The 26,314-nt window shown below is 52.9% G+C and overlaps 1 protein-coding gene across 2 annotated transcripts in view; it reads left to right on the top strand.

The window, feature by feature from the left end:
• The first annotated feature begins 587 nt into the window (after positions 1-587).
• SIRPA (signal regulatory protein alpha) overlaps positions 588-26,314 on the top strand; it is a 43,978-nt gene continuing 18,251 nt past the window's right edge. The window contains exons 1-3 of one of the 2 annotated variants that reach the window (XM_032461985.1): positions 588-886; positions 1,754-1,841; positions 20,686-21,039. In XM_032461985.1, coding sequence (XP_032317876.1) covers positions 1,763-1,841; positions 20,686-21,039 — 433 coding nt within the window. In that variant the 5' untranslated portion in view covers positions 588-886; positions 1,754-1,762. Of the gene's footprint in view, positions 887-1,137; positions 1,274-1,753; positions 1,842-20,685; positions 21,040-26,314 lie in introns of those variants that run through there. The other variant, XM_032461986.1, reaches the window with a different exon arrangement.

The following is a 26,314-nucleotide window of genomic DNA, read 5'->3' as shown; positions in this document are numbered from 1 at the left end:
TTTCCCTCCCACAGGCTGGAAGCTTCTTTGGGCCTCTGACCAGAGCATTCCCACCCCTTATGCCTGATCTGGCTGCTGTTGGGAACACAGCTTTCCCTCTAGAAGAAGAGAGACTGAGGCTCTGTCCTGCCTCCAGGCCTCTTGTCCTTGCTCTCCTCCCATCCCCTCACCTTCCTCACCGCCTGTCATCTTCCTGAAGCCCAGGCAGGCAAGTCACCCCCCCCTCCGCCCCACACCCCAGCCTGGGCCTTCCCCACCTCTGAATCAGCCATCCTTGACAGAGAGGCACTTGGCCAAAAAAGAGAAAGAGAGAGCGAGAGCGCCCACCTCCCCAGGGAGGCCCAGACCCTTCCCCTCCGGTTTCCTGGCCACAGCCCCCCTAGTCGCTCCCTCTCCTCCCTGCGCCTCTTTTCCAGGCGGTACTGAAGTCCTTCCTACACACACGCTATTTTTGTACCATCACTCTCTCCTTCCTCTCCCCTTCCCCCTACATTCATTTACTTCCTGCTTTTCCTTTACCTCGGCCCAGCTCTGAGATAATCGGCCCCCCTGGCCCTCACCCACCCCAGAGGGGCCTTCAGCTTTGGGGAACAGGGGCAGGGCCGCTGGGGAGGGGCGAAAGGCACACAGCCTCCCTCCTCCACTTCCCCCTCATTCGCTGCCTCCAGCCTCCTGCGGCGGGAAGCGGGGACTGGCCGCGGCCAGAGTCCGGAGGCCGGGGGGAGGCCGGCCGCAACTTCCCCAGTCCACCTTAAGAGGACGATGTAGCCAGCTCGCGGCGCCGACCTTAGAAAAACAAGTTTGCGCAAAGTGGAGCGAGGGGCCCGGCCTCTGGGCAGCCCCCGGCGGCGCTTCCACCGTCTGGCAGCCCTCGCAGGCGGCGCAGGTCCGAGCCCGGCCGGCCGAGGGAGGGGGAGAGCGGGGGGCGGCGGTTCGGGGCGGGGGGCAGCCGCGCGGGCTTCTGAACTGGCACATTGTTGGAGCCGAGGCTCGTCCAGTCCCGAGCCGAGCGGGGCGCCGGCGGCGGGGGCCGCAGCCAGGGCCCGGCCGCGGGTGCCAGGGGTGCCGGGGCCGCGCGCGCCGCCCTCGCTCCCTCCCTCCCCTGGGCGCGCAGCCGGCAGGCGCTCCGCGGAGGTGCCGGCGGGGCCCGAGCCCCGCAGCCTCCCGCGCGGCGGGAGGGAGGAGGGGGAGGGGAAGGAGGGCGCGAGCTGCGACCCGGACTGCGGGCCGGAGGAGGCGATCCGCGGCGCCGCGAGGAGCCCGGGCGGGGCAGGTGGGCAGCGGCGGGGGCGGCCCGGCGCCGCTGCCCCTCGCCCTGCCCTCGCGGTCCTCCCCTCTCCCGCGCTGTCTGTCTCGATCTGCGCGCCGCCTCGCTCACTCCGCGCTCTTTCTCTCTCTCCCTCGCTTTCTCCTTCTCTCCCCTCTCTGTGTCTCTGGCTCTCTGCCTGGCTCCCTTGGGTCTGTTTCCCTCTCCCGCCGCCTCTCTCGGGCCGTCCCTGGCTTCGTTTCTCGCGCGCTTGGGGTCTCTCCCCCTCTCTGTCTCTCGAGCTCTCTGGAGGGGGGAGGGGTTCCTCCGAAAATCGCGGCGCTGACGGCGCCTCCTAAGCGGCTCCGGGCGCCCGTTCCGGGGATGGGGGGAAGCCCGGCCGGGAGGGGAGGTGGGGGGAGAGGGGGGAGCCTTAGTCATTTCCCCGCTCCAGCCCGCTCCCGCCCGAGCGCGCACTCACGGCCGCTCTGCCTCCTCGCTCCGCAGCCGCGGCCCATGGAGCCCGCCCGCCCGGCCCCCGGCCGCCTCGGGCCGCTGCTCTGCCTGCTGCTCGCAGCGTCCAGCGCCTGGACAGGTAAGCACCCCTACCCCCCACCGCTGCTGTTCCCAGATTGCGGGCTCAGGCCTCTCAGACCGCCCCTGGGAGCCACTCGGCTAATGTCCAGCCGTAACCAGGGTTACAGATGCGGAAACTGAGGCCCAGAGAGGGTCAGAGACTTGCCCAAGGTCACACAGCCAAGGATGGAAGACGGAACCCAGTCTTTCTCGAGTCGGACTGTGCGGCACAGCGCTGGGCACTGCGATGTACCCAGATGAGTTGGTTCGCCAGTCCCTGTCCAATCTGATGGGGGAGGCAGGCTGTCAACGGCTTTCAGAGAAGGGTGCCCCTGGCTTCTCTAGAAGCTCTCTCCCTAGACTTATGTTTTCCATATGTTTGACTTCAGGGTCTGAGAGAAGGGGGCAGAGGTCCTTCCAGTAGTGTCTGGGAAGGAACAGAAGCCGGCTGTTGCAATTAGGGAAGAGTGAGCTCTCCCTCTTGTGTGCAGAGTAAAACAGTGTTAGTCTAGGGGAGAGAGAGGCAGGGAGGCCGCGGTAACCCTGGGGTGAGCTGCTGCGATCAACAGATCCTGATGTGAAAACACACGGCGGATTGTCTCCCAGCTTGCCCAAGCCTTTCATCAGATGGTCGTGCCCCCTGCTGCTCTGGCCCCCTCCCCCTTCCTCCTGCCTTCCCCAGGCTTCCCGGCAGCTCCCTGCAGTTCAGGTGCTCTGAGGGGCTGTTACCTGTGGCTCTGAGCAAGTCTTTTTGTTGGCCTACATCAAACACCTGGCTGTCTCCAGCAGGCGGGCTCTGAAGGCTACCGTGTGTTCGCCAAGGGGTGAGGTCACTATTCAGGAGCCCTGCTTCTTAAAGGGATTTTGTAGAATCCTGAGTCTCCTGGGAGGGTGTGGGGGGTTAAAGGACTTGGTGGCAGGGGAGAATGGGGATCTTGTTTGTTGGCTCCTTGAAGCTGTGTTGTCGGCAGAGGGGTCTCTGCACCTCCCTCCCTTGAGGAGCGAGGTAAAGATGAGCTCAGTATCCACCTCCCCCCCTCCCTCTGCATTTGCCTAGAGACTGGTAACCATCTGATAGCAGTGAGAAAGGGAGAACTAGCAAAGAGTGGGTGGAGGGAGAAGTGGGGGTGGACAGCAGCTTCTCTCTGCCCCGCAGTTTCCCGTGAACCCCCGGAATCTACACAGGCACTCCCCCACCCCATCCCTGGGTCTTTCAGTTACAGTTGGGTCCTTGCTGGGCAGGAGGAAGCACTGATAAATTTCATGTCTGTCTGGTGAGTCAGTGGCATCTCCAATCTACTCCTTCCTGCCTGAGCCAGCCAGTACACCCAGCAAAAGTCCCAGTCCCTGCCCTGCGCTGCCGTCCTTCCTGGCCTGGAAATGCACGAGGGGCTCTCACAAGTGTTAAATTTTCCTGGAGCAGGGAACTGGGCCCAAGTTAATTTCTAAATGTCTATTCCAGACCCCTCTCCAACCAGGACCCTGTGCTTCCGTCCCTGGCAAATGAAGGGTGACGCTGATTAACGAGTGTTCAGATGGGCAGCTGCCTTTCCCACGGCTGCCCAGGAGCACCAACACCCATTTCGTGAGCAAATTCTCCCCCTTTTGCCTATAAAAACAATCTATAAAATGGTAAAGATTAGGCTGTAAAACTTCCGTTCCAATCCATTCAGCATCAATAGCCTGAAAAAGTGGGAGCAGCAGAGAGGCCAAGATTAACTTTGAAATAAATAAATCTTAGGAGGTAAGAATAAATTTCTTGGTTAAGAGTGGTGGGGAAGGGGTGTCACCGCCAGAGCTCAGGGCTCCCAGGATCCTTCACTCTGTCCTATGGGGTCCTGGTCACTCTCGGCCCTGGCATGGAATTCACCTGGTTTGATTGAAGGATGGGGCTTCAGGCCTTTCTCTTATGGCTCTGGGTATGGAATTTATGACAAAGCAGGAGAGAGGCAGGACAGGAGGCAGGAAGGTGGAAGAAGGAGGTTGTCCAGTTTTCTAAGAAAATAGATTTGTTTGAGTGAGAAACTCAAATGTCAGGCTTAGGAAGGCAGCTTTGGATTGAGTGACTGCTAGTGTCTCAGGCAGAACTGTCAGCCTGGGAGGTGTCACATGATTGCTATGGTTTCACATGATCCCTGTTTGGAGGGGGCTGGTCATGTGAATTATCTTGATGGGGGCAGGCAGGGAAAGAAGTTTCTAAAGATTGCCTTCAGCACAAATGCTGCCAAAGGGAAATTCTAAAAAGATGCGGGTGAAGTCACCAACCTGTGTTCTTGGAGCCAACGTAGGCCTGTTTCCTGAAACAACTTCTCCTTGGGAGATTCTGAGGCTGGGAGAAGGGCAGGGGCCAGGGGTTGGGGACACCTGGGCAGCCGGATTCTGCAGTAGCAGCAGAGACTGACACCGAACCTGCCAGCGCCTCACGTGACCCCCCCCAGGACCTTTGGGACCCCTAATGGGCAGACTTCAGCTAAACCTCCATTCACTACTCGCTGTGACCTGGAAAAGGCCAGGCCAAGTTGGGGTTCGGGCTTTGGGGGACAGCTGCGTCCTCTAGTGAAACTGACCCTTGGGTAGAGGGTAGCATACTGGTGATTCCTCTGTGCTTTCCTAAGTTCATCTCACTTCCTCTTTCATGAGAAGAGCAAGGCAGGGGTACTTGGGTCCTAAAGGGCTCAGTCTGTGAAAGGTCCTTTAAGGCCTCGGTGTTCTCTGGGTACATTCTGGCCATTCATTATTCCTCTACCAACCCCGGGGAGACGCGTGATGTGATCATTCCTTTACTTGCCGTCATTCGGCATGTATGAAGTCCTGATGGGAACCATGTGTGAGAGAAGGGAGGAGAAACCGAAGTTCCGTGAATGTTAACTGTATTCCAGGCCATGTGTTGAGCACTTGATCTGCGTAATCTCATCCATCAGCAAAGCAAAGCATGAATTGGCTCTTATCCCCATTTTGCAGAGGAGGCAAATAGAGCCCAGAACTGGAGAAGTAACTTGTCCAAGGAGTGAATGGTAGGGAGCGTGGGTTTTTAGTCTTGGCCTCGTGGCCTCGTGGCTGAGGAAGTTCAATGATTTCATCAGGGTGACTTAGTCGAAGCTGGAGGGAGCAAGAGGGGCCCCCGCCCAGCTCAGAGGGAGGTTTGTGGAAGGGTTTCTTCTGGGACAGAAGTTTTTCACTGAGTCACAGTCATTTCTCTGAAAGCGCCCTGAGGATGGAAACACTGACACCCCATAGGCCCTCCTAAATGACAGCTCATGGGAGCAAGGTGGGTCCCATCAGAGCCCCCCATCTGGGCTGCCGAGCTCTGGAGCCCCCAGAGCTGGAATCTTCCTGCATCTTCCTGGTGCCCTTTGCGACAGATGGAGAGGGGGTGTGTGAGAGGAAGGCAGTCTAAAACTGTTGTGTGGATCCCACACGCGCTCGCTCGCTGCTCCCAGTGGCTCTGCACGACAGATTATTTTCTTATTTGTAGTCCTTGGCTGATGGAAGGTACCCCCCTCCCCCGCCTCTTTTTAATGCACTCAGATTTCTGGTCTGTCAACACAGTTCTGATCATGTTACTCCCCTGCTCAAAACTGTTGAGTGGGTCCAAGTTTTCTTTAAAAAAAAAAAGAAAAACAAACCTGCAACAGGGCCTGCGCTCCCTCCCCGACAGACCCTGTTTCTCAGCCACGTGTTTTCCAAGCAGCTGACCTGTTGAAATGCTGCAGGATAACCAGGCTTCCTCCCTGCAGCCAGAGCTTTCCCGGCAGCTTAAGGAAATTGGCACCTAAGAGATTCTAGAAGTAGAAGCTCCAGCCGGACCCTGTTTGCTCCATGGTTCCCCAAACATACGAGTAGGAGGCATTTGGTTTGTTTAGCGCCCATTAACACGCAAGCTAACCCAGTTTGGTAAATGCTTTTGTACAAATCCACACCCTCAGCTGAACTTTCTCATCTCTGTGCCTTCGCTCATGCTGTTCCTGCCACCAGAGATGCCATTCCCTGTACCTCCCTGTCTTCATACTACTCAGCCTTCCATTTGTGCTACCTCGTGTTCCATGGGATTGCTTCCTCCTCTGAACCGTCACCCCCGGATTTATCTGAGGTTCCTTGTCGCTTTCCCCTTGTTTTATCACATATGAGTGCATGTTTAACTCTGGTTCAAATAGTCCTCCTGCAATGTAGCCTCTCCAGGTAGAGACGCAGCATAGCCTGGTGGTGAGACTCAGGCTGGGAGTCAGACCTCACCCCTCAAGGTGACTCCCAGTGCCGCTACCTACTTGGATAAATTTCCTAAGCTCTGTGTCTCAGTTTCCTCATCTGTGAAATGGAGATGACAGCAACAAATGTATTTCGAGGATTAAGTCAGCTAATGCAGGTATAATACTTGAAGCCAAGCCTGGCACGTAGGAGGCGCTCAGTCTCAGCTCACTGCACGTTACATCTAGCCAGTGCTGTAAGCGTCCTTGTTTTGTGCTGCTGGGTTTTCCTTACCTTTGGGAGTGGAAATGACCCACGTCAGTTCTTGTACATAGTAGGTGCTCACAAAACAACACAAGCTGTTGAGAGTGAACAAGAGCTTGGTGTTTTTCCCTGTGGCTTTTGTGTGATCAGGGGAGGGCAAATTGAGCGGAAACCTGGCTGGTGGGATTAAATAGTTACTGGGACTGAGCGCCGAGGGCCCAGCCTGCCTCTAGGTGTCTCTGTGGGATCCACAGGTCTGGTATCGTGGATTCTCAGACCTAGAAGGCCTGAGGGGACCCGAAAGAGCCGTCAGTCCACGCTCCTCACTCTCTGTGGGGCTGAGAAAAGAGCATCCCTGAGGGAGGAAGGGGCCGGCCGGGCTCACACAGCGGGTCTCTGGCAAGGCCTGGGTAGCATGCCAGGCCCCCTGTCATCCAGACCAAGGCTTTTTAAAACTGAGCTGTGCTGGAAGTTTCCATCATTAAAGCTAGAAATCTGACAGGATCCCAAATTCCGTGGGAAATAGCAAAGTAATAATAATGGAACCCATCGTTTCTGGCCACTTACTGGGCTGAGCGCTTGGCATGGAAGATCCCAGTGGTACTCACGGATACCCTGGGTACTGTGCCTAGTTATCATCAAGTCCATCCAACCAGTGAGGAAACTAGGCTCAGAGAGACACAGCAGCTTGCTCAAGGCCACACAGTGAGAGGCAGAGCCAGGATGACGACTCCCAGCAGCCTGACTGCCACGCCCACGCTGTTCACGCGGCATCCCTTCGCCCTGGCAGGTAGAGACACTGAGGCCCAGGGGTGCGGGCATCCTGCCCGCTTGGCCCCTCTCATATTTCTGTCAGTCAGTGTATCCTTCTGGGAGGCAGAGGTGGTGCGTGTTCCCAAGATGTGTTTCCGTCCCATACGGAAGAAGGAAGTGTCTATTTTCACAGCCGAAACTGCTTTCCTATTGACTGGGGCGTTCCTGGGACAGGTCTTCTGATGGAGCCCTCCACAAGGTGGGTTTTCCCTGACAGGTGTCTTGCCAGGCCCTCTGTCCAGGGATACAAAACAGCTGAGGCGGAAGTTGGCCGTGGTACAGAATTGGTTCTTTGTGTCTGTAAGATTTCCTGGCACATCCGTTTGGGGGCGCCGGGGGTTGGATGGCTGCAGATTAGTGCCAGGAGCTGAGGGAGATCAGGTGCGCGGATCAGGAGGGAGCTTGGAAGCCGGGGGTGAGGGATGAGCCTGTAGGCGGAAGGGACAGAGCTGGGGCGAGTGGATGACGGAGCCAGGTGGTCTCTAGGCCCCCATTCTTTTTTTTTTTTTAATTAAAGTATAGTTGGTTTACAATATTGTGTCAGTCTCTAGTGTACAGCATAGTGATTCAGTTATACATACATATATATTATATATATATATATATGTTCTTTTTCATATTCTGTTTCATTATGGGTTACTACAAGATATTGAATATAGTTCACTGTGCTGTACAGTAGGACTTTGTCGTTAATCTGTTTTATATATAGTAGTTAGTATCTACAAATCCCAAATTCCTAATTTATCCCTCCCCCATCTTCTTTCCCCTTTGGTAACCATAAGTTTGTTTTCTATGTCTGAGTCTGTTTCTGTTTCATAAATAAGTTCATTGGTGTCATTTTTTAAGATTCCACATATAAGTGATACCATATGATATTTGTCTGTTTCTGTCTGACTTACTTCACTTAGTATGATAATCTCTAGGTCCATCCATGTTGCTGCAAATGGCATTATTTTACTCTTTTTTATGGCTGAGTAGTATTCCATTGTAGAAATATACCACATCTTCTTTATCCAGTCATCTGTCAGTGGACATTTAGATTGCTTCCCTTTCTTGGCTGTTGTAAATAGTGCTGCTATGAGCACTGGGGTGCATGTATCTTTTCAAATTAGAGTTTTCGCTGAGGCTATGCCTAGGAGTGGGATTGCTGGATCATATGGTAGTTCTATTTTTAGTTTTTTAAGGAACCTCCATACTGTTTTCCATAATGGCTGCACCAAATGACGTTCCCACCAACAGTGAGGGAGGGTTCCTTTTTCTCCACACCCTCTCCAGCATTTATTTGTTGACTTTTTAATGATGTAGAACCCCCCCTCTTCTTCAAAGCCCACAGTGTCCTCCAGAAGTGGCAGCCCGTGCTGGAGGGAAATCATGCACGATGTGCTAGCCGAGCTGTGAATCCTTGCTGTCTCTTCCTTATCTTTTTATTTTGGAACATTTCAAACATTTGCAAAATGAAGAATGGTGTGAGGAACCCCAGCTTCAGCACTCACCTGCCATTTGGGTTTCACCTGCCCCTCCCTTTTCTGGGGTTGGGGTTGTGGGGAGGATTATAAAGCAGACGCTGGACATGAGGCATCATTTCATCCATCAATACTTGGATGTGTGCCATTGTCTAATCCAATGTCTAATACAATGAGCTGAAAAGCATAGAGTCCTTCATCCCCACTTGACAGGTAAGGAAACTGAGGCTCTCCAAAGCCAAGCTGGGCTTTACCCAAGGCCACATAGCCAATGAGAATTAAATAAAGCTGGATCTAAACCTCAGTTTACTCTTAACCACTTTTCCATCCTTGTTATGGCCATTTTAATCTTTATTCGTTCAACAAGTAATTTTGAGCATCTGCTGTGTGTAGGGCTGGCTCTCGGTGCTGGGGATACACCCACAGACAAAAATACCTGCTCTCATGGCGCTGAGTCTAGTGAGGAAGGAACACAGATTGAAGTAAACATTACAGCAGGTGGAGACAACGTCTATGCAGAAAACTAAACAGGATAAAGTGGATAGAAGGTTGAGTGGGAACAGAGGGCCTCTCTGAGGAGCAGAGGTTTCGATAAAACTGAGGGAGCAGCCATGGGAATATCGGGGGAAGAGCATGCCGCACAGAAGGGATAGCAAGTGCAAAGGCCCTGAGGCTGGAATGGATTAGCTCTGTTCTGGGAACAGCCAATGAGGTTGGAGTTAAGGGAGACAGGCAGTGGGAGAGTTAGGAGAGGTCAGGGCCAGACCAAGTAGGATCTGGTTCACTGAGCACTTGACTTTGAACATGTGAGGTCAGGTGATAGGATCTGTACATTATCTCATTGAATTCTCACCACAGTTCTGTGCGATGGGAAGTATTATTATACCCACTGGGCAGATGATGAGATGGAGACTCAGAGAGATGAAGTGACTTGCCTCAGGTCACAGAGCTTTTAACTGCAGAGCTAGGATTTGGGCCCAAACCCCTAAATGCTATAACATCCTCATTGCTGCATTCCTATTTTCACTCTTGCCCTCTCCAGTCTTGTTACCCATAGCAGCTGGAATGAATCAAATCCTCTTTGGTCCTGCTCCAAACTTTCCAATGGTTCCCACTGCTCTGAGAATAAAATCAGACTCCTTACCATGATCCATGATGCATGGCCTTTTCTGGACCATGTCCATCTCTCCAGCCCCAACTAGTACTACACTCTCCTTCCTCCATGGGCTTCAGCCATGGCGGTCTTCTTTCTGTACCAGCTTTCAGCCCTCATCTGCACCAGCTGCTTTCCCACCTCAGGGCCTTTGCACTTGCTCTTCTCACCGGCTGGAACACTTCTGCTGGCCTTTGCTTCCTTTGGGTTTCAGCTACAATCTCACCTCCTCACAGTTGCCTTTCCCAACTGCCCCATTCTAAAAGTGACTCCCCTGTTAGTCTCTGTTGAGAAACAAATTCATTTTTTTCTTAGCACTCCTAGCCTTTTCCGTATTTATTTCATTATTTCAGCCCTGTTTCCCCCACTAGAATATAAGCTACATGAGAGGAAGGATTGTGTCTGTCTTAAATTCTCCTGGGCCTCCTAGGACCTTAGCACACAGCCTGGTAATGGTAGGCGTGTTAATGCATATTGGTTGAATGAGGGATCAGGTAGGTACTAAGACCTTCCTATTAAAAAGGAAGCTCAACCATGAGGTCCTAGAGACAGTAAACCTGGTCGGAAAGCAGAGCTGTACCCTAGCTACTGGAGCGTCCCACCTCTGTGGCGGGGGCCATGACCACACCACAAATCCCTGCCCATTGTGATGAAACAGGGATCCCTAAGATATCAGCAGGCACAAAATATCAGTGCCAGCTGGGGTGAAGGGGGGGTCCAGAAACCCCAGAATGGGTACTTGAAATTTCATCTCTATAGTACGGCTTTCCCCAGTGTAGGCACCACGGTGAACGGGCAGGCAAACCATGACACGTGATGCAGTTTGGGCTACACTCTCCTGGCCGGGCTCGGTTTGGAGGGCGTGAGTCAGCGCCTGCCTCCTCCAAAGGGCCCTTCATTGCACAAGGCGGTCTGATGCAGTGGGTGAGGACGCAGGTGGAGTCAGACTGCTCTGCAGCCGCGTGACCTTGGCCAAGTGGCTGTACCTCAGTCTTGCCCTCTGTGAGGTGGGGGTGGTGACAGCCCCGTGTTGCTGGGTCCTTGAGGAGGTTGGTGATGTCCGTTGTGCTCCTCGTAATGCCCATGCTCAATGCTCATTAGCCATCATTACTATTACTGTTATTGTTGTGTGATCATCATTTCATAGTTGGGGCTCTAAGGGGCAGGTGGAGCCCCCCTCCGTCACCTGGAATCCACTACACTGCTGCTCTGGGCCTCAGTTTCCCCTTCTGTGAAGCAGACTCAACTTGGCTGCTCTCCTGCTGGTCCCTTCCAGCTCTCAGACTCTAGCCCAGATGCCTGTTTTTCCCTGCTCTGAGCCTCAGTCTCCCCATTGGCAAAATGGAACTGCGACCACTCTTTCCTCCCGCACAGGGACTGTGGAGGGTTAAGGGAACTAAGAGCTGTGGAAAGTGCTTTTGCAAACTGCAAAAAGCGCTATAAAAGGCATCAGCGAATAGTGTCAGCTTGGGGAGAAATCTCGTCCGGAGACTATCTGCTGTCAGCAGCAGAGTGTGCTGAAACCTTGGCAAATGTCGTTTAATAAGCGCGCATCGCCTTTAAGGGGGCCTTCATCTCAGCTGGGAAAATGTGTGCGCGTCCTTGGCAGCCTAAGAATCCAGAGGCCTGAGCCGGAGGGGACCCGGCCGCAGGGAGAAGAGATCGCACAAGACACCTCTGTGTTTGAGTCCTGCCTCTGCCCCTTCCCTGGCCCGCGGGGTCTCACCTGTAGGAAGAAGATGCTGACAACAGCACTTGCCTCATGGGCTCATGACAGTTAAATGAGGGCTTCCTCTTATCTGGCCTCATCCATATGTTGCACCTGTGGGCTCATGGCCGGTAGCTCCTGGGCCTGCCTTAGAGGAACAGTTGGGCCTGGAGGTTGGGAAGGACACCCTTGGATTCTCAGCCTCTCCAGTCCTTACTTCCGGGCCTCAGTTTCTCCCTCTGCAAAATGGGGAGGTGGGAAGAAGGTCCTTAGGTTGTCAAGGTACCAAACGCAGTGGATGGTGGGTGTTGGTGCCTGTGCGTGCTCTCGCAACCTCACCTGTCCCCCACCCCCAGGCGTGGTGAATACGAGGGGTGCTTACAGCACACACATCTTGATAGTTCTTTCCCTGCTGCTTTGCAAACAGGGCGCACTGTGAACATTTCTCATCACCTCCAGGTCCCTGAACCCAGCAAATGCCTCTAGCCCTCCCTGCCTCCCAGACTCCTGCCAACAGTGTGCACAGCTTGTTCGCAGGTCCAGCTCCAGGTGGTCTTGTGCAAACATTGGGCAGAGCTGGTTCTGCCTCGGAGAGAATCCTTTGCTTCTCAGGCTGAAGGCCGTGATCATATGTCATCCCCTTCATCCTTAAATGTCCGCTGCCTGGAAACGCTGCCCGGTAACACTGCCCTGCACCGGGTGCCTCCTCTGTGCCCAGCACAGCACTGAGCTCTCTACACACATGAGCCTGTTTCATCCTAGAACAACCCTAGTGTTATTATTATTATCTTCCTTGTTCTATGGGTGAGAAACCAGAGGTCTGGTGGGTTAATTTCCTGGGGTCTCATGAGTGGCAGAGTTAGATTCCAAACCAGAACATACATTTAACAAATGCCAGGCACTGATATAAATCTGGAACATACACCGAGGAACAAAATAAGTCTCTCTCAAAGGGCTTATAAGTAAGTCTAGGGTAGGGAGATGGATGCTAATGAAATTGACAAATATCTACATAATATGTTGGGTGGTGGGTAATATGTAGAAAAATAAAGCAAAGGAAGGGATGTTGGTGGGTGAGTAGTGTTTTATACGCAGCACCAAGGAAAGCCTCTCAGGCCTGAAGCAGGAGAGGGAGCCAACATGTTGATGATGAGCGTGAGGTAGAGGCAGTGGCCAGTGCAAAGGCCCTGAGATGAGCAGAGAAATCTGGCATGGTTGAGAGCAGAGCTGCAGGGCCCTGGGGGCCACCAGAAGGACCCTGGGTCTCACTCTGAGTGCGGTGAAGTCTGCTGGAAGGTTTTGAGCAAAGAAAGGATGTCACCTGGCTTAGGTTTTAGAGGCTCCTCTGGCTGCAGGGGGAGGGCATGTTGTAGAGAGGTGAGGTGGTGTGGGAGGCCAGTTTGAAAGCTGAGATGAGGATCTAGGTGAGGGATTGTGGTACGGAAGTGGTGGTAAGAAGTGGGCAGAGTCTGGCCAGATCTTGGAAGTGGAGCCACTAAGCTCTGCTAATAATACATGGTCGTGGGAAGGGGAGTCGAGGAAATGTGCAGATCTCAGTCCAGCTCTTCTAACTGCTGAACCTCTGGCCTTGGGAGGAGAGAGACGTGGGACCCCTTGTTTACAGGTGAGAAAGTGCAGGCTTAGAGAAAAGCGACTCTGCCAAGTCACCCCACTTAAGACTGAGATATATGGGTCCTCTGGTCCCAGAGCACAAGCTTTAGACTGTTGGTTGGCACCTTAGGAGTTTACCTGCTACATAGAGGGGACTACCAGGGTCTGCCCTGTCCCCGCAAGGATATGGACAGTGCCCAGTTCTCTGAGTTGCCTGGAGGGAGAGTACTCTGGCCCACTGGGCCCATCCCCACCTTATTTCAAGGCCATGAGCATCTGCATTTGCACTGATTCCAAGGCAGGTGGTAGTTTCCGCCGCAGCACCTGGGGCACTGGTGGAAACCTTGGCAAATGTCATTTATTAAATGTGTGTCACTTTTAAGGGGGGGCTTTATCTCAGCTGGGAAAATGTGTGCGCATCTTTGGCAGCCTGAGAATCCAGAGGCCGGAACTGGAGGGGACCCGGTCACAGGGAGAAGAGATCACATTTATCGGGTGGTACCCGTAGAATGCTCCCGGTGATGGCCTGCTGTTCAAATGGCAACTGAAGCCATCCTTTTGGGTGATAGATTAGCCTAGTCCAGGCTGGCCCTATTTCGTCTTGCTCACAGCCATTGAGCGTGCCCCAAAACTCTGCTCTGGTCCTTGAATTGTGCCGAGCCCTTTTCCCTCCTCTGTACCTTTGCTCATGTGATTCCCTCATCTTCAATGCCTTCCCTTCTCCCCAGCCTCTGTCAGCTTTCAAGACCCAGCTCAGGGGCCACCACCTCTAGGAAGGCTTCCCAGATCCCACTCCTCTTCCAAGACCCTATCCCCAAGATTCTTCTTGCTCACTGATCACCCTGCACATGTTCATTGTCTGTGTCCAGGACTCTGGCCCACAAGGGTGGGGACCCATCTTACTTGGCTCTGTGTCCTGTGACATCTAGAACAGGGCCTGGCAGTAGAATGAGTTTTGAAAGGGCGTGAATGAATCATTCTGACTCCAGAGGAAAATCAGCTCCCAGCTGCAGCAGTCAGAGCCCTGCTACTCCTGCATCAGAGCCCCAAGCTCCCCGCTTGGGATCTGCAGAGTATACATAGTCCTCCGCCCACGCAGCCCTGTCCTGAATCCAGCCTGGGGACCATCTGCCCCACCCGTGGTCCTGAGCTCCAGCAGGGCATTCCCATTCCGGGCTGGCCTCTTCACGGCTGTGCCCTGCGGCTGGCGCCCAGTAAGCAGGTGCTCAGTAAAGGTGTGAGCCTCCCGTCAAGAGCAGGACCCTGTGCCGGGGCTGCGCAGACCCCTGTCCACCAGGGGCCGATGACAGACTTGAAGGAAGCCTCTCCCCCCACCTCCTTCGTCTCCCACCGCCCTGCGTGGGCCAGCACGTTCACAGCTGGGCACACCTACGAGCATGGTGTGTGGACACATGGGTGTATGTCGTGGTCCCCACTCACACTGTGGCCCCTGCCCCCCAGCCCTGAGGTCAGCATACACACCCTCGTGTTCACTCATGTATATGCCGTTCCCATCGCACATGTGCCCTCCCTGCACGCACACCCTCTACACACACACACACACACACGCACGTGCTCATCCCACTCCTACACCCCTGCCCGCACACACATCCGTATGCTCCCACACACTCATACCCCTCCCAGACACCTATCTGTTCACACCTCGGGCACAGACACACCCTTTCACGCCACTGACGGGCTCACATCCACGTTCACATACTCTCCTATGCACAGTTCAAACCCCTTCTGCCCCTGTTCCCCTCTGATACACCCCTGAGCTGCACTGTTGCACGTTCCTACACACAAAGGCATCTTGTGCACATGCTCATGTGCATACACTCCCACTTGGTGCACCCATGCACACGTGTGCAAACGCTTGTGCTCAGCACATGTGCACACGTGTACGTACTCCCGCATCTGCCCTCTTTCACTCCTGTGTGCGTACTCCCATCCACACTCCTGACTACGCACTCACACAGCTGTCAAATCATAACTCAGAAGATGCCAAAGGTGGCACTGATGAGGTGCTGCCGTGTTGGGGGGATAAACCAGCAGCTCTCCGAGGATGGCCAGTAATAACTGTAGTCAGGGAAGGGGGTTGCTGAACACCGGGCACTGCCAGACCTCCAGCCATAGCCTCCCAGGTCCCAGGCTCCTTGAGTCTGTGGAAACCTGAGGGGTGGCCTCCAGCCTGTTCCCAAGGCCCCTGCTGTGGGGGCCTACCACTTCCTGGGGGCAGGCCAGCTCCCATGCGAGTGGCAGTGAGCACCTGTCAGGGAAAGGCTGGCTCCTCCTCCCCGTCCTGATGAGACAGGCTCTGGGGGAATCACAGCCAGAGATCGCAGTGGCCCTGTTTCCCTCCTGGCAAGTTTTGGTTCTAAGTTGATTTTTTTTTTCTATTAGAAAAACATCCATGCTTATTTTTTCACTTCTGATGAAATTGTTTTCATCTTTTCTTCATCTCAAAAACTACACGTGAATGTTGGAAAGAAAAATCAAAGATATCTTCCCAAGTCTGATGGTCAATTGTCAGTCCACGTCTCTCACACCCTCCTTGGCCTTCTCGTGGAAGACCCAGTAGATGGGTGGTGGGAGAGCAGGTCATGGGGAGGGGGCAGGAGATGGGGTCAGAGATGCCAGCAGGAGTCCCTTGTTTAAAGGATTGGGGCTCATTCCAAGTGTAAGCATTGGAGTTAGTTCTTTAAAGTCTATCTTCTCCGCTCGTGTGCAGGCTCAGTGAGGCCAGGACCCAGCCGTTCAGCAGCCCTGAGCTCAGGGCCTGGTGCATAATAGATTCCAGTAATGCATCACTGACCGGCCCTGCGCTGTGGTCACTGAGTTCCTCTTACAACAAATTCCACCCACTATGCTGACTTCTTCCATTAGATACTCACTGGTTTTATTTCATTACTTTAATATTTTTCCAAAAGCAATAAATGTTCATGCAAAGAAAGAGAGAGGGAGAGAGAGACTTCAATATATTATTTACTATGAAGTAGAAAACTTGGCTTCTCCTGTGCCGGTCCACCCCAGTCCCATTTCCCAGAAGTAACACACCTGAATATCGTGGGGTTTATCATTCTGAGCCTTTTTCCTAGACAATTTGATTGGTCAGGCTGTAAATATTTACTGAGCATCTGCTCTGTGCCAAGCACTGCATCAGGAGCTGGGGAAAATAGCAGTGAACAAAACAGACAGAATTCCTACAAGGGAGGTTCATTCACGTGATAAACACACATGTAACATACACATTACATGTATAGATTTTTCTCATTACAAAATGGGATACTGTAAATTTTCTTTGATATTCATCCATTTAGAAAATCTGAAAATATCCAAAATAGAAGGAAAAAAAGAAAACCCCATCAGTTTTAGATTCATGATCCAAAGAGAGTTGCATTTTATAGTTTTGTATGGTATTTGCAGTGGTTTATTTATACATAGTTTATTTTATACGTACATAGTTTATACATAGTTTTAGTCTACAAAGTCACGATCATACTGAAAGCAGTTTTTCTTCTTTTTTATGGCACAAGTAACACAAACAGAAACCATAAAAGCAAAAGCCCTTGGAAGTCTACTCACAATTAATCACTGCTAATCTTCAGTATCAGATATACATTTTTGTCAAAATTAGAAGTTTGGGATCACACTGAAAACATAGATCAGTAACTGACTCTGATCTCATGATCTATTTCTGTGTCGATAATTATAATCGTTTCATTACATGTACACTTGATCATCACGTGGGTTGACCATCATGGCATCAGTCAGTCTCCTTTTCTTGGAAACTAGGATATTTCCAATTTTTCATTTTTATAAGAACACCTGAATGAATGAAGCAAAATGTTTGCACATATCTTTCGTAACTGAGTATGATTTTACTTCGCTTTTATTCACTTGTACTTTTAACAACATCAAAGTGTTGATTGCAGTTATCTTTGATGGTATTCTATGGGATTATTATTCTGTTTATACTGTTTTGTTTTTTCTAAATACTTTGCAATGAACAAATTTTATTTGCATAACCACCGTGTCATTTAAAATTATACCATGCAGAAATTTCCAGATTACTGCAGTTTTCATGGTGATGATTTTTGATGGCTACCTGTAATTCCATGGAGGGGACAGGCCACAGTTCACTGAACCATCCGGTGTCAGTGACCACTTGGGTTTTTCTCCAACTTTTATACAGTTCTTCTGTGGGAACCCCACACCATATTTGAGGTTATGTCCTCATGAAACAGTCCAGCAAAGGCTGGTGAACATCTTTCATACCTATGGTCCATCCTGCCACACTGCTTTCCCGAAAGGATGTTCCCACTCTCACCAGCAGCGTGTGAGGCTGCCTGTCCAGCTTCCCTTCTCTCCTGGATACGGTTCTGGCCCCTGGATAGTCACTGTCTCTGCCAGGAGGGCAGGAGAGAGCAGGAAATGGGTTTGTCAGTGATGCCAGCGTGATGACCCCAAGCCCAGAACCGCAGGAGGGATTTTTTAACAAGCCCGCTTCCCAGAACAGAACCTGCAGAGAGAAAGAAAAGCAAGCGAGCGAGGGAAAAACTCTGCTGGAAAAACACACACTCACACAGATTAAAATAATATTTGGCACTTACGTCGCACTTTTAAAATTCTTCAAACGCTTTATAAACACTAGCTAATTAATTAAGCCTCCTAAATCTGGCTGCAGTTGGTGGAGAGAGCTTGAGAGGAGCTAAAAAAAAAAGGGGGGGGGGGTGGGTAGGGAGCAGCCCTACACCACTCCAGATTTTATTGTCGCCTCCCCGGGTGTGACTGCGGGCCTCCAGCTCAGCCTGGCTCAGCCCGCCGTGGCACCTCCTCTCCGGCTCCCACGGCTCCCGCACCAGCTGCTGACTCACAGCCCCGCGCCGTGGTATTGATATGGGTAATAATAACTGCCATTTATTACCGCGTCTGTGGGCCCGGCGCTGTCCCAGGCTCCAGGCTCGCGCCGTCTCCCAGATCTGCCTGTAGCAGCGCCTTAAACAGATGAGGAGAGAGAGGCTCAGGGAGAGGGTTTGCCTGGGAGCACGTGAAATCCTTCCTTCCTTCCTTCACTAATGTGATCACTCAACGTGCATCTATTGAGGGCCTGGTGTGTGCCAGGCAGTGTTCTAGGCAGGGGGATGGAAACAGTTCCTTGTGGATCCTACGTCCGGGGGAGGGTGTAGCCAGTGGTAGAGCATGTGCTTAGCATGTGTGAGGTCCTGGGTTCACTCCCCAGAACCTCCGTTAAAAAACAAATAAATAAATAAACCTAAATACCTCCCAACCACACACACACACAAAAAGTGTTGATACTATGCCCTGGTTGGGGGGAACCTGATAGTCCAGAGGAGATCAAGTATATAATAATGCATCTGGTAAGAATGGGAACAGAAACCATGGAGGCACTTATGTCCAACGTGTCACGGTCTGCAGTCATCACAGTCATATCCTGGGGGGTGACTTTGCAGAGGATGGAGTGGAGGCCCACGGAGGGCAGGTACTGAGCTGGCTTGGGGCAGGACCGTGCTCGCGCCCAGGCCTGCTGGCCCCAGCGCCCCTGCTTCCTCCAAGCCGCATTTCCAGTTCAGTCTCCCATGTGGAATGTGGGCCCACTGGGAATGTTCCTGGCTGGATGCTCTTGGCAGCTGCTGAGCCACCTGGGATGTCTCAGGGTCCTGCCTGCCTCTGTGGGCCTCCTCCGTGTGCCTCTCACACACCTGGCCACCAGCTCCACCTGAAACTCTGCCCTCTGGGGACTCTGGTTTCTTCCCTGCACCATGAGGGTGGGGCCGCCGTCACCTGCTGAGGGAACTGAGCAATCCCTGGCGTGGGAGTCAGGGCTGGGACTGTGGGCAGGGGGATGAGAGGCTGGTCCTGAAGCCCTGGGCTTGCCCGCAGTGAGGGCAGGCGGGAATCTGTGGGCCTCCCTTCCCTTGGACGCCCTGCCCCTTTTCAGCAGGTGGTTCCAGGCCATGTGCTGGTGGGCAAATTCACAGTGTCTCTCCTGCTCAGCCAGAGGCGAGGGGGCTGCTCAGGGCATCGGCTGCAACCCTGGCTGATGTCCAAGGCAAAGGTGGACTAGATCATGCCAAGACAGGGTCACTTCGTGACCAGGCAGAGGCCAGATGGCCTGTCTGCACCTCCACCAGGCTGACACAACACCGTGTCACTGTCTTATTCTCTCTTTTTCCCTCTGTCTCAGTCTCTCACTCCATCTCTGTCTGTCTGCCCCTCCCTCTGCCTATCTCATGTGTGTGTGTGTGTGTGTGTGTGTGTGTGTGTGTGTGTCTGTGTGTGTGTTTCTCCAAGGTCTTCATGACTGGTACTTTCTCCCCCTCAACCCTGTTCTGAATCGGGGCCCCAGCCGCACCTCCCCCTGAGCATCGGTAGCACCTCTCACAGCATCTTCACCCGACCTGTCCACCTTCTTACTGTGTCCCCCTTCCCCCAATCTCCTGGGAGCCCCTGTTCATGTGTCCCAGTCCTCTCTAATTTGGGGCTCAGGCCCCTCCCCAGCACAGACCTCTAGGACCCCTTCCAGCTGTCCAGCCCTGGAGCACTTGAGGCCTGACCTGGGTCCAGCCCCTGTGTGTCCCAGCATCCAGCCCGGGCCCGGCCTGCATCTGAAAGGGTTGGTGGGAGTGAAGTTTGAGCAGTGGACTCATCCTCATTTATTCAGTGTGTGATGAAGCAGCTTCCCTGTGCCCGCTTGGTGCTAAATGACGTCCACGTGGGATCTCACTTTCTTTTCAGAACATGCGAAGGGCTGGGGCAGTCTGCCCATCTTGTAGATGAGGAAACTGAGACTTTAAAGCAGTGAGAAACTCAGATCAGATGTGAATAAAAGGCGAGCCAGGTCTGAAACCAGGCTGGATGGCTCCAAAGACCAGACACTTTATTTTTGACACTGTCCCATCCTAGACGTGTGGTCTGTTCCTACCAGGGATCCATCAAGACAGGGCCATAGTAACTGACAGATGAGGAGACTAAAGCTCAGGGGGCAGTAAAGGGACCTGCCCAAACTAAGGGCAGCACTCAGGTGACGCGGTGCCGGGCAGGATGCAGCCCGGACACTCGGAGGGGTACCTGCGGAATCTTCTCGGTCGCCCGGGTGAAGCCAAGGTCACACAGCAGTCAGCTCTGAGCCAGGACTCGCACCCAAGTCCTCCTACTTCACTAGTCCACAGCCTGAACCAAACCCGGCTGCTGACTACGGCTTCCTACTCAGGGCCTGCTTCCTGGGCCAGACCTGGAACAGAATCCGGAATCTTAGTAGAGCCCCCCACGCACTGTGCTGCCACCTCTGGGCCTTTGCCCAGGCTGTTCCCTCTGTCAGGAACACTGTGCCCTTTCCTCCTGGAAATTCAGATTTGGATTCAGAGCCCAGCTGAGACATGAGTCTCCTAGAGGAAGTTCAGGAGCGTAGACCTGCTCACTGCCATGTCATTTACCCTCTCTGTGCCTCAGTTTCCTCATTTGTGTTGGTATCTCATATTACAGGCTCTTTGTGAGAGTCACTTGCCATGGTAGCTGCACTGGGCTGAGTTCAAGGCCGGCTCACGGTGCTCTTGGTCAGTGAAACCTGCTGTTGGTAAACACGTGAGAAAACCTACCTGATCACATGAGGAGGAATGAATAACTGCTCTGTGTTTCCCTCCAGGAGTGGCGGCTCAGGAGCTGCAGGTGATTCAGCCTGAGACATCAGTGTCAGTCGCGGCTGGAGAGACGGCCACTCTGCGCTGCACCACGACCTCCCTGGTCCCTGTGGGGCCTTTCAGGTGGTTCAGGGGCACAGGGCCAGGCCGCGAGTTAATCTACGATTTCAAAGGAGGCCACTTCCCCCGAGTAACAAATGCTTCAGACACCACAAAGAGAGACAACATGGACTTTTCCATCCGCATCAGTAACATCACCCCGGCAGACGCCGGTGCCTACTACTGTGTGAAGTTCCAGAGAGGATTACCTGGTGACGTGGAGTATAAGTCTGGACCAGGCACTCGGCTCACTGTGAGTGGTGAGTACACGTGGGCCCCTCGTCCCCTGCTCTGTGACAACGAGTCAACAAAATGCCCTCCTGTCTTTGAGCAAAAATAAGAATCAGGTGCAGCAGTGGGTGCTTTATCATGACTGGGTCATGATCTGATTTCCCTCCTGTCTACAGGGAAGTTGAGGCCTGGAGAGGTCATGCTATTTGCTCAAGGCCCCACGGCTGGTAATTGGTATGAAAAGTCTGGAAGCCCAGGCTGCCTGGCTCCACATACCTTGTCTTTTCAATCCCTTCCAGCCCTTTGGTTCCAGGGATGAGGGAGCTGAAAGTCTGAGTGACTCGCCCCGTCACAGGGCAGACCTCACCTGCTGCCTCCAGAAAGTGCTCCCCTCAGAGTGGCTAAGTCTTCTCTTTATTCAGCACTTACTGAGCACCTACTGTGTGCCCGGCCCTGCTCTGGATGCTGTGGAATTAGAGGTGAACAAGCAGACAAGGGCTTTTCTCCTATGAAGCTTGTGTTCTCTTCCCTTCCAATGTGGAGAGTCCATCCAGGCTGGGGAAGGGCTGGGGGAGAATATGTTTCTTCATTTCATCCTTAGAGACATCACACTGAGAAGAAATAACTAAAGGCACAGATTTCGCTGTTGACTCTGACGGCTCTGGTTGGAGGAGGTGCTCAGAGGTTGGGTGTTAGCGCTAGGAAAACCCTCATGTGACTCAGTCACTGAAGTCTCCAAGCAGAGCTGGGTCATCTCAGAATGTCCTGCACCCAGGACAGAGGTTCCCCATGTGGCTGACTTGGGCTGCCCCACTGAGGTAGCAAAGGTGCTCATTTAGGGTTTTCTGTCAGAGGCCCAGGATCCTGAATCCTAAAATTTCAGCACAGGAAGGACTTTTAGACACTATCCAGCCCAGTCCCCTGTGTACACAGGGGGAGCCTGAGACCACAAGGTGACGGGGCCCAGACTACAGTCACGTGGCCAGTGCGTGAGGGGAGCCTTCCAGAACCCAGTCTGACTGAGGCAAGTCTCCTTCCTGCACTTTTTGGGCACTGGCTCCACGGAAGAGCCTGGCACATAGTAGGTGCTGATGAAAAGCTTGTTAGACCAAACCATTGAACAGGGAACATTTCTATCAGTTTCGCAAAGGTTCAGAATGCCCCTCTCATTCTGACCCTGAAGCTAGAGTTGACTGGGGACCTCTCCCAACTTTCAACCACATGATGCCAAGTCTAGCATTCCATCTCAGCTGGAGCTGCCCCTTCCTAGACTGCCCATTGTTTCCACAGCTATAGAAACCGCATTGGATGGAGATCGCATCTTTTCCTTTACAGTCTGCTGTTGATGGCTGTTAAGTTGTTCCTGATGTTGGGCTATTAAAACAGCGCTTCAGTGGATAACCTTGTCCACGCATCACTCTACTCAAGGGGGGAAATACCCACTGGAAGTGGCATTGCTGGGTCACAGACTGTGTGCATTTTAATTTGTGGATATCACCAAATTTCCTTCCTAGACGTGGTACAAGCGAGTCCTGCTAAATACTGGGACATTGGCAAGGAAGCTGGCTATTGCAGATATCACTAAAGTTCCCAGGGGGTGCGTCCCCTGCACAGCCGAAGACAGCTAGTAACTGGCTCCGGTGCCACTCAGACCTGCTGCCTCCCAGGAGACTGTCATCCTCTTCCCCAAGCACCTGCCCAGATGATTCCCTGGATGAGAAAGGAGGGAGGCAGGAGGGGGTGAGGGGGCAGCAGCCTGTCAGAAGCTGAATCTTCCTCCTGGCATTTACTGCCTATAACCAGCGCTCTGAGGGAGGGGCCATCTGTGCCCCTTTTACAGATGAGGACACTGAGGCTCCAAGAGGGGACCTGGCTGGTGAGCAGGTAGGGAGCCAAACTTTGAACCCCAAGCAGCCTGACTCACACCCAGCTCTCTGCACACCCCACTGTGCTTGTCAAAGTGGGGAGAAAACTCCACCCTCTCCTTTTATATCTTGTATTGTTCTGTTTCTCGGCAATAAGCATTTTAAATAAAAAAAGTCCTGTGTGAGATGGGGCGGCCTTTACAACCCATACCAGACAGACAGACCCTGCAGTGTCTCATGATGTCCTGAACCTGCTCCTATGAGGCAGGGCTCAGCGCACTTAGAAGCCCCAGGAGTCCTTTTCTCCCTGTTGCTGTGATGTCGCCCCTTCACTGAGCGGCCTGTGGGAGCAGCTCCGGGAAGGGGAGCGAGGACAGAGCAGAGGGGCTGCTGCATCCCAGCAGCACCAGGCACGCCCACTCCTGGCCCTGCAGACTGAGGATGAGGAGGGGGCGGTAGTTCATACTAAATGCTTGGGACCCCGTGTGGACAGAGTTCATGTTCTAGACTCAGGTGTCAGGAGCCCGTGTCTCCCCCTTGTTGCTACAGGGTCCCCAGGCCTGGGCCCCCGGAGGGCACTCCTCCCTATCCTTGCTTGAAGTCAAGAATCTCAGAGGGAAAAGGGGAGGGTGGTGGTCAGTGTGAGGGATCCGGAAGATGGGCACTTGCTCTGTTGATGGACGTGAAAGCTTGGAGGTGACGGGAAATACTTCTGGGACACGGTGTGGGGGTACAGTGAGGAGACAGTTCCTACATTTCACTCAGCCTCAGTTTTCTCATCTGTAAAATGGTGATAATCAGGGTCTCCTTTTAGGAGAGTTGAAAGGATTTGAGGTGCTCTGTCTAAATCAGCAACACAGAGTAGGCATCTCCCAAACTGAGTTTGTTTCAAGGCTGTGACCCACTTCTCTTTGCAGGGCTTACTGGCCTGTAGAAGGATGACAATCACATCAATTTTGCAGGATGTCCTGAGGATACAATGAGCCTGGTGACAGAACAGCCCCTCAGTGAGCGATGGTGTTGTCCCGACAGGCTGGGCTCTGGGCAAGTCTCAGTTCCCGCTAGTCCTCAATTTCCCCATCTGTGAGATGGTGGTAATTCTGGCTGCCTTTCAGGGTCTGTGATGGCTGGAGAGGTTCTAAAAGCCCCAGTTGTGGTGGCTAGGGTGTCACTGAGCCTCAGTGCACAGTGGTTGCACTCCTAGGCCAAGCCCTGCTGCCTGGGCTCCCATCCCAGCTCCTCCAGGTCCTGGCTCTGGGACCTCGGACGCGTCCCTCTCCGCACTGGGGGCTGGGGTCCTGGTCCATCCCTGTCAGCACCGCCCTCCCAGAGCCACTGCAGGGACTGAGTGAGGGATCCATGTACAGAGCTTAGAGCAGAGCCTGGCACAGAGTACGTGTTCCACCAGCATTAGCTCTGATGTGCCGAAGCCGGAGGCCTCGGACAGCTCACTCCCTACAGAACTGAGTATAACTGGGGTTGGGGTGGGACCGGGTGCTTTCCACCTTGGCTGCCCATCGGAATCACCTAGGTAACATTGACTAGATCCCCAGCCCCCATCCCCACCCTAGAAACCCTGGTTTAATTGGAGACACGTGGGCCCGGGCAGCTGACTCATTAACTCCTGCAGGGCATGCTGCCCACAACCTGGGCGGAGAAGCCCTGGGCTCCGTGTTCTCTGAGGTCACAGACGGAGCTGGGCTTTTTCCCTGACAGAGGCGGGTCCCCATGGTGCCTGGGTAGCCCAACTCCCCAGCTGTTAGTAGCCCAAGAAAGTGAGCCCAGTGGAGTGGCAGGCAGAGCCCACCCCCGGGAGCACTCTTTCCCTGAGCATGGCTTCCTGCCCTCTCCAGCCTCGAGGAGGGGCTGCCCAGACCACCCTCAGCCTGGAGCTTTGTCGATGGGGAGACCTCCCCAGCTTTAGAGACTTGTGTCTAAACAGGCGCTGGGATCCCCGCAGACACTTCCTGCTCAGCCCAGAGCCCTCCTGCCTCAACACACCAACGTGGCACTGATGGAATCTCTCCTCCCTCCTTTCAAAATGCCTCCAGCTTTCTGTAAAGAGCGAGTAACCAGGAAAACACCTGTGATCTCACATGTGTTGAGAGCCAATTCCCCAAACTTGTTTTCTGAGGGGACTATTAAAAATAGAGGGAAAATCATAATTTGGTATTTCTCCTCCTTTTTTCATGTGGATTTTATGTGGCAGCTGCATGGAGCAGGATTTGAGACTCTTCTTGGTGCTTCCATTGAGCTTCTGTTTTGCCTTCTTACCGCCTAAGGAATTCACAGGTAGTTTCAGAACTAGGAATGACCAGATCACGTGATAACAATCACAGGTCTTGTTCACTAAGCACCTACTGTACACCAGGCTCTGTGTTTTACATACATCCTCACTCGTCTGACTAGGTTTGTCCAGAATCAGATTTTGAGGCTCAAGGATAAAGATCAGAGACCCTAAAATCAATCAGCCCTGTGTGCGCTGAGTTGAGCTCTGACCTTTCCTCGCTGGTGTCCTTAGCCAGCTGCGTCCTCCCTGAGCCTCGTCCTGTAAATGGGACCCCACTCGGGCACCCTTCTCAGGGCGGGTGGAGGGAACTGAAGAGCTGAAGGTCATGGGTGGATCAGCCAGCCTCAGGCTGATCGCAGCGTCTCGTCCTTCTGGGGGCATCCAGAATGCTGGTGTTTTTATAACTTCACATATTCAAGTAACACCCTCTTACTATATCCTTAAAATGTTCCATGAGTTTTAGGAAGCCGGTTAACTATTGACAAATGCAAATATTTGTAATATTTGCTGTCTGTCGACTTTTGACTTTTACAGGCGATATTGGGTAATAATGAACAATTTGAAGACACCCTATAGGAACTTCTACAGGAAGAAACTGTGCTCACATTTTTTTTCTCTTTAACGGAGGCACTGGGGATTGAATCCAGGACCTCATGCACACCGTACACACCGAGCACGTGCTCTGCCACTGAGCTATAGCCCTCTCCCTGCACCCTCACTTTGATTCTCTGATTTGTGTGTGTTTTCAGGACACGGGAGCTGCTTCTGCCTGCTTCACGGGCCTGTGTCTGTGTCTCTTCTGACTTAATAACAATTAAGAAATTAACCACCTCTGCTTTCTCAGCTCTCAGTGACCTTTGCTTTCAACTCAAAACTGACCCAAGAGAAGAACCCAGATTCAGAAAAACATCCCTTCACCCTTTTCCTTTGAAATTCAGGGATTGGCACATTTGTCCTACTGGAATATTTGTGGAGAGAATGAAAACTATGGAGTAAATTAATAAATACCTGAAGGGAGAGCTCTGGATATAAATACAGTCCAGGTTGAAGAGAAATCTTTGTTTAGTTTTGTGAAGCATCTTGATTTTACTCAAAGCAAGGATGCTTCCACTGCCAGACTGAACCCTCACTGCAACCCCAGGAAGGACA

The sequence above is a fragment of the Camelus ferus genome, chromosome 19, assembly GCF_009834535.1.
Source record: "Camelus ferus isolate YT-003-E chromosome 19, BCGSAC_Cfer_1.0, whole genome shotgun sequence".
Taxonomy (NCBI): domain Eukaryota; kingdom Metazoa; phylum Chordata; class Mammalia; order Artiodactyla; family Camelidae; genus Camelus; species Camelus ferus.
The sequence above is the reverse complement of the archived record's forward strand: the minus strand, read 5'-3'. Positions and strand labels throughout refer to the sequence as shown.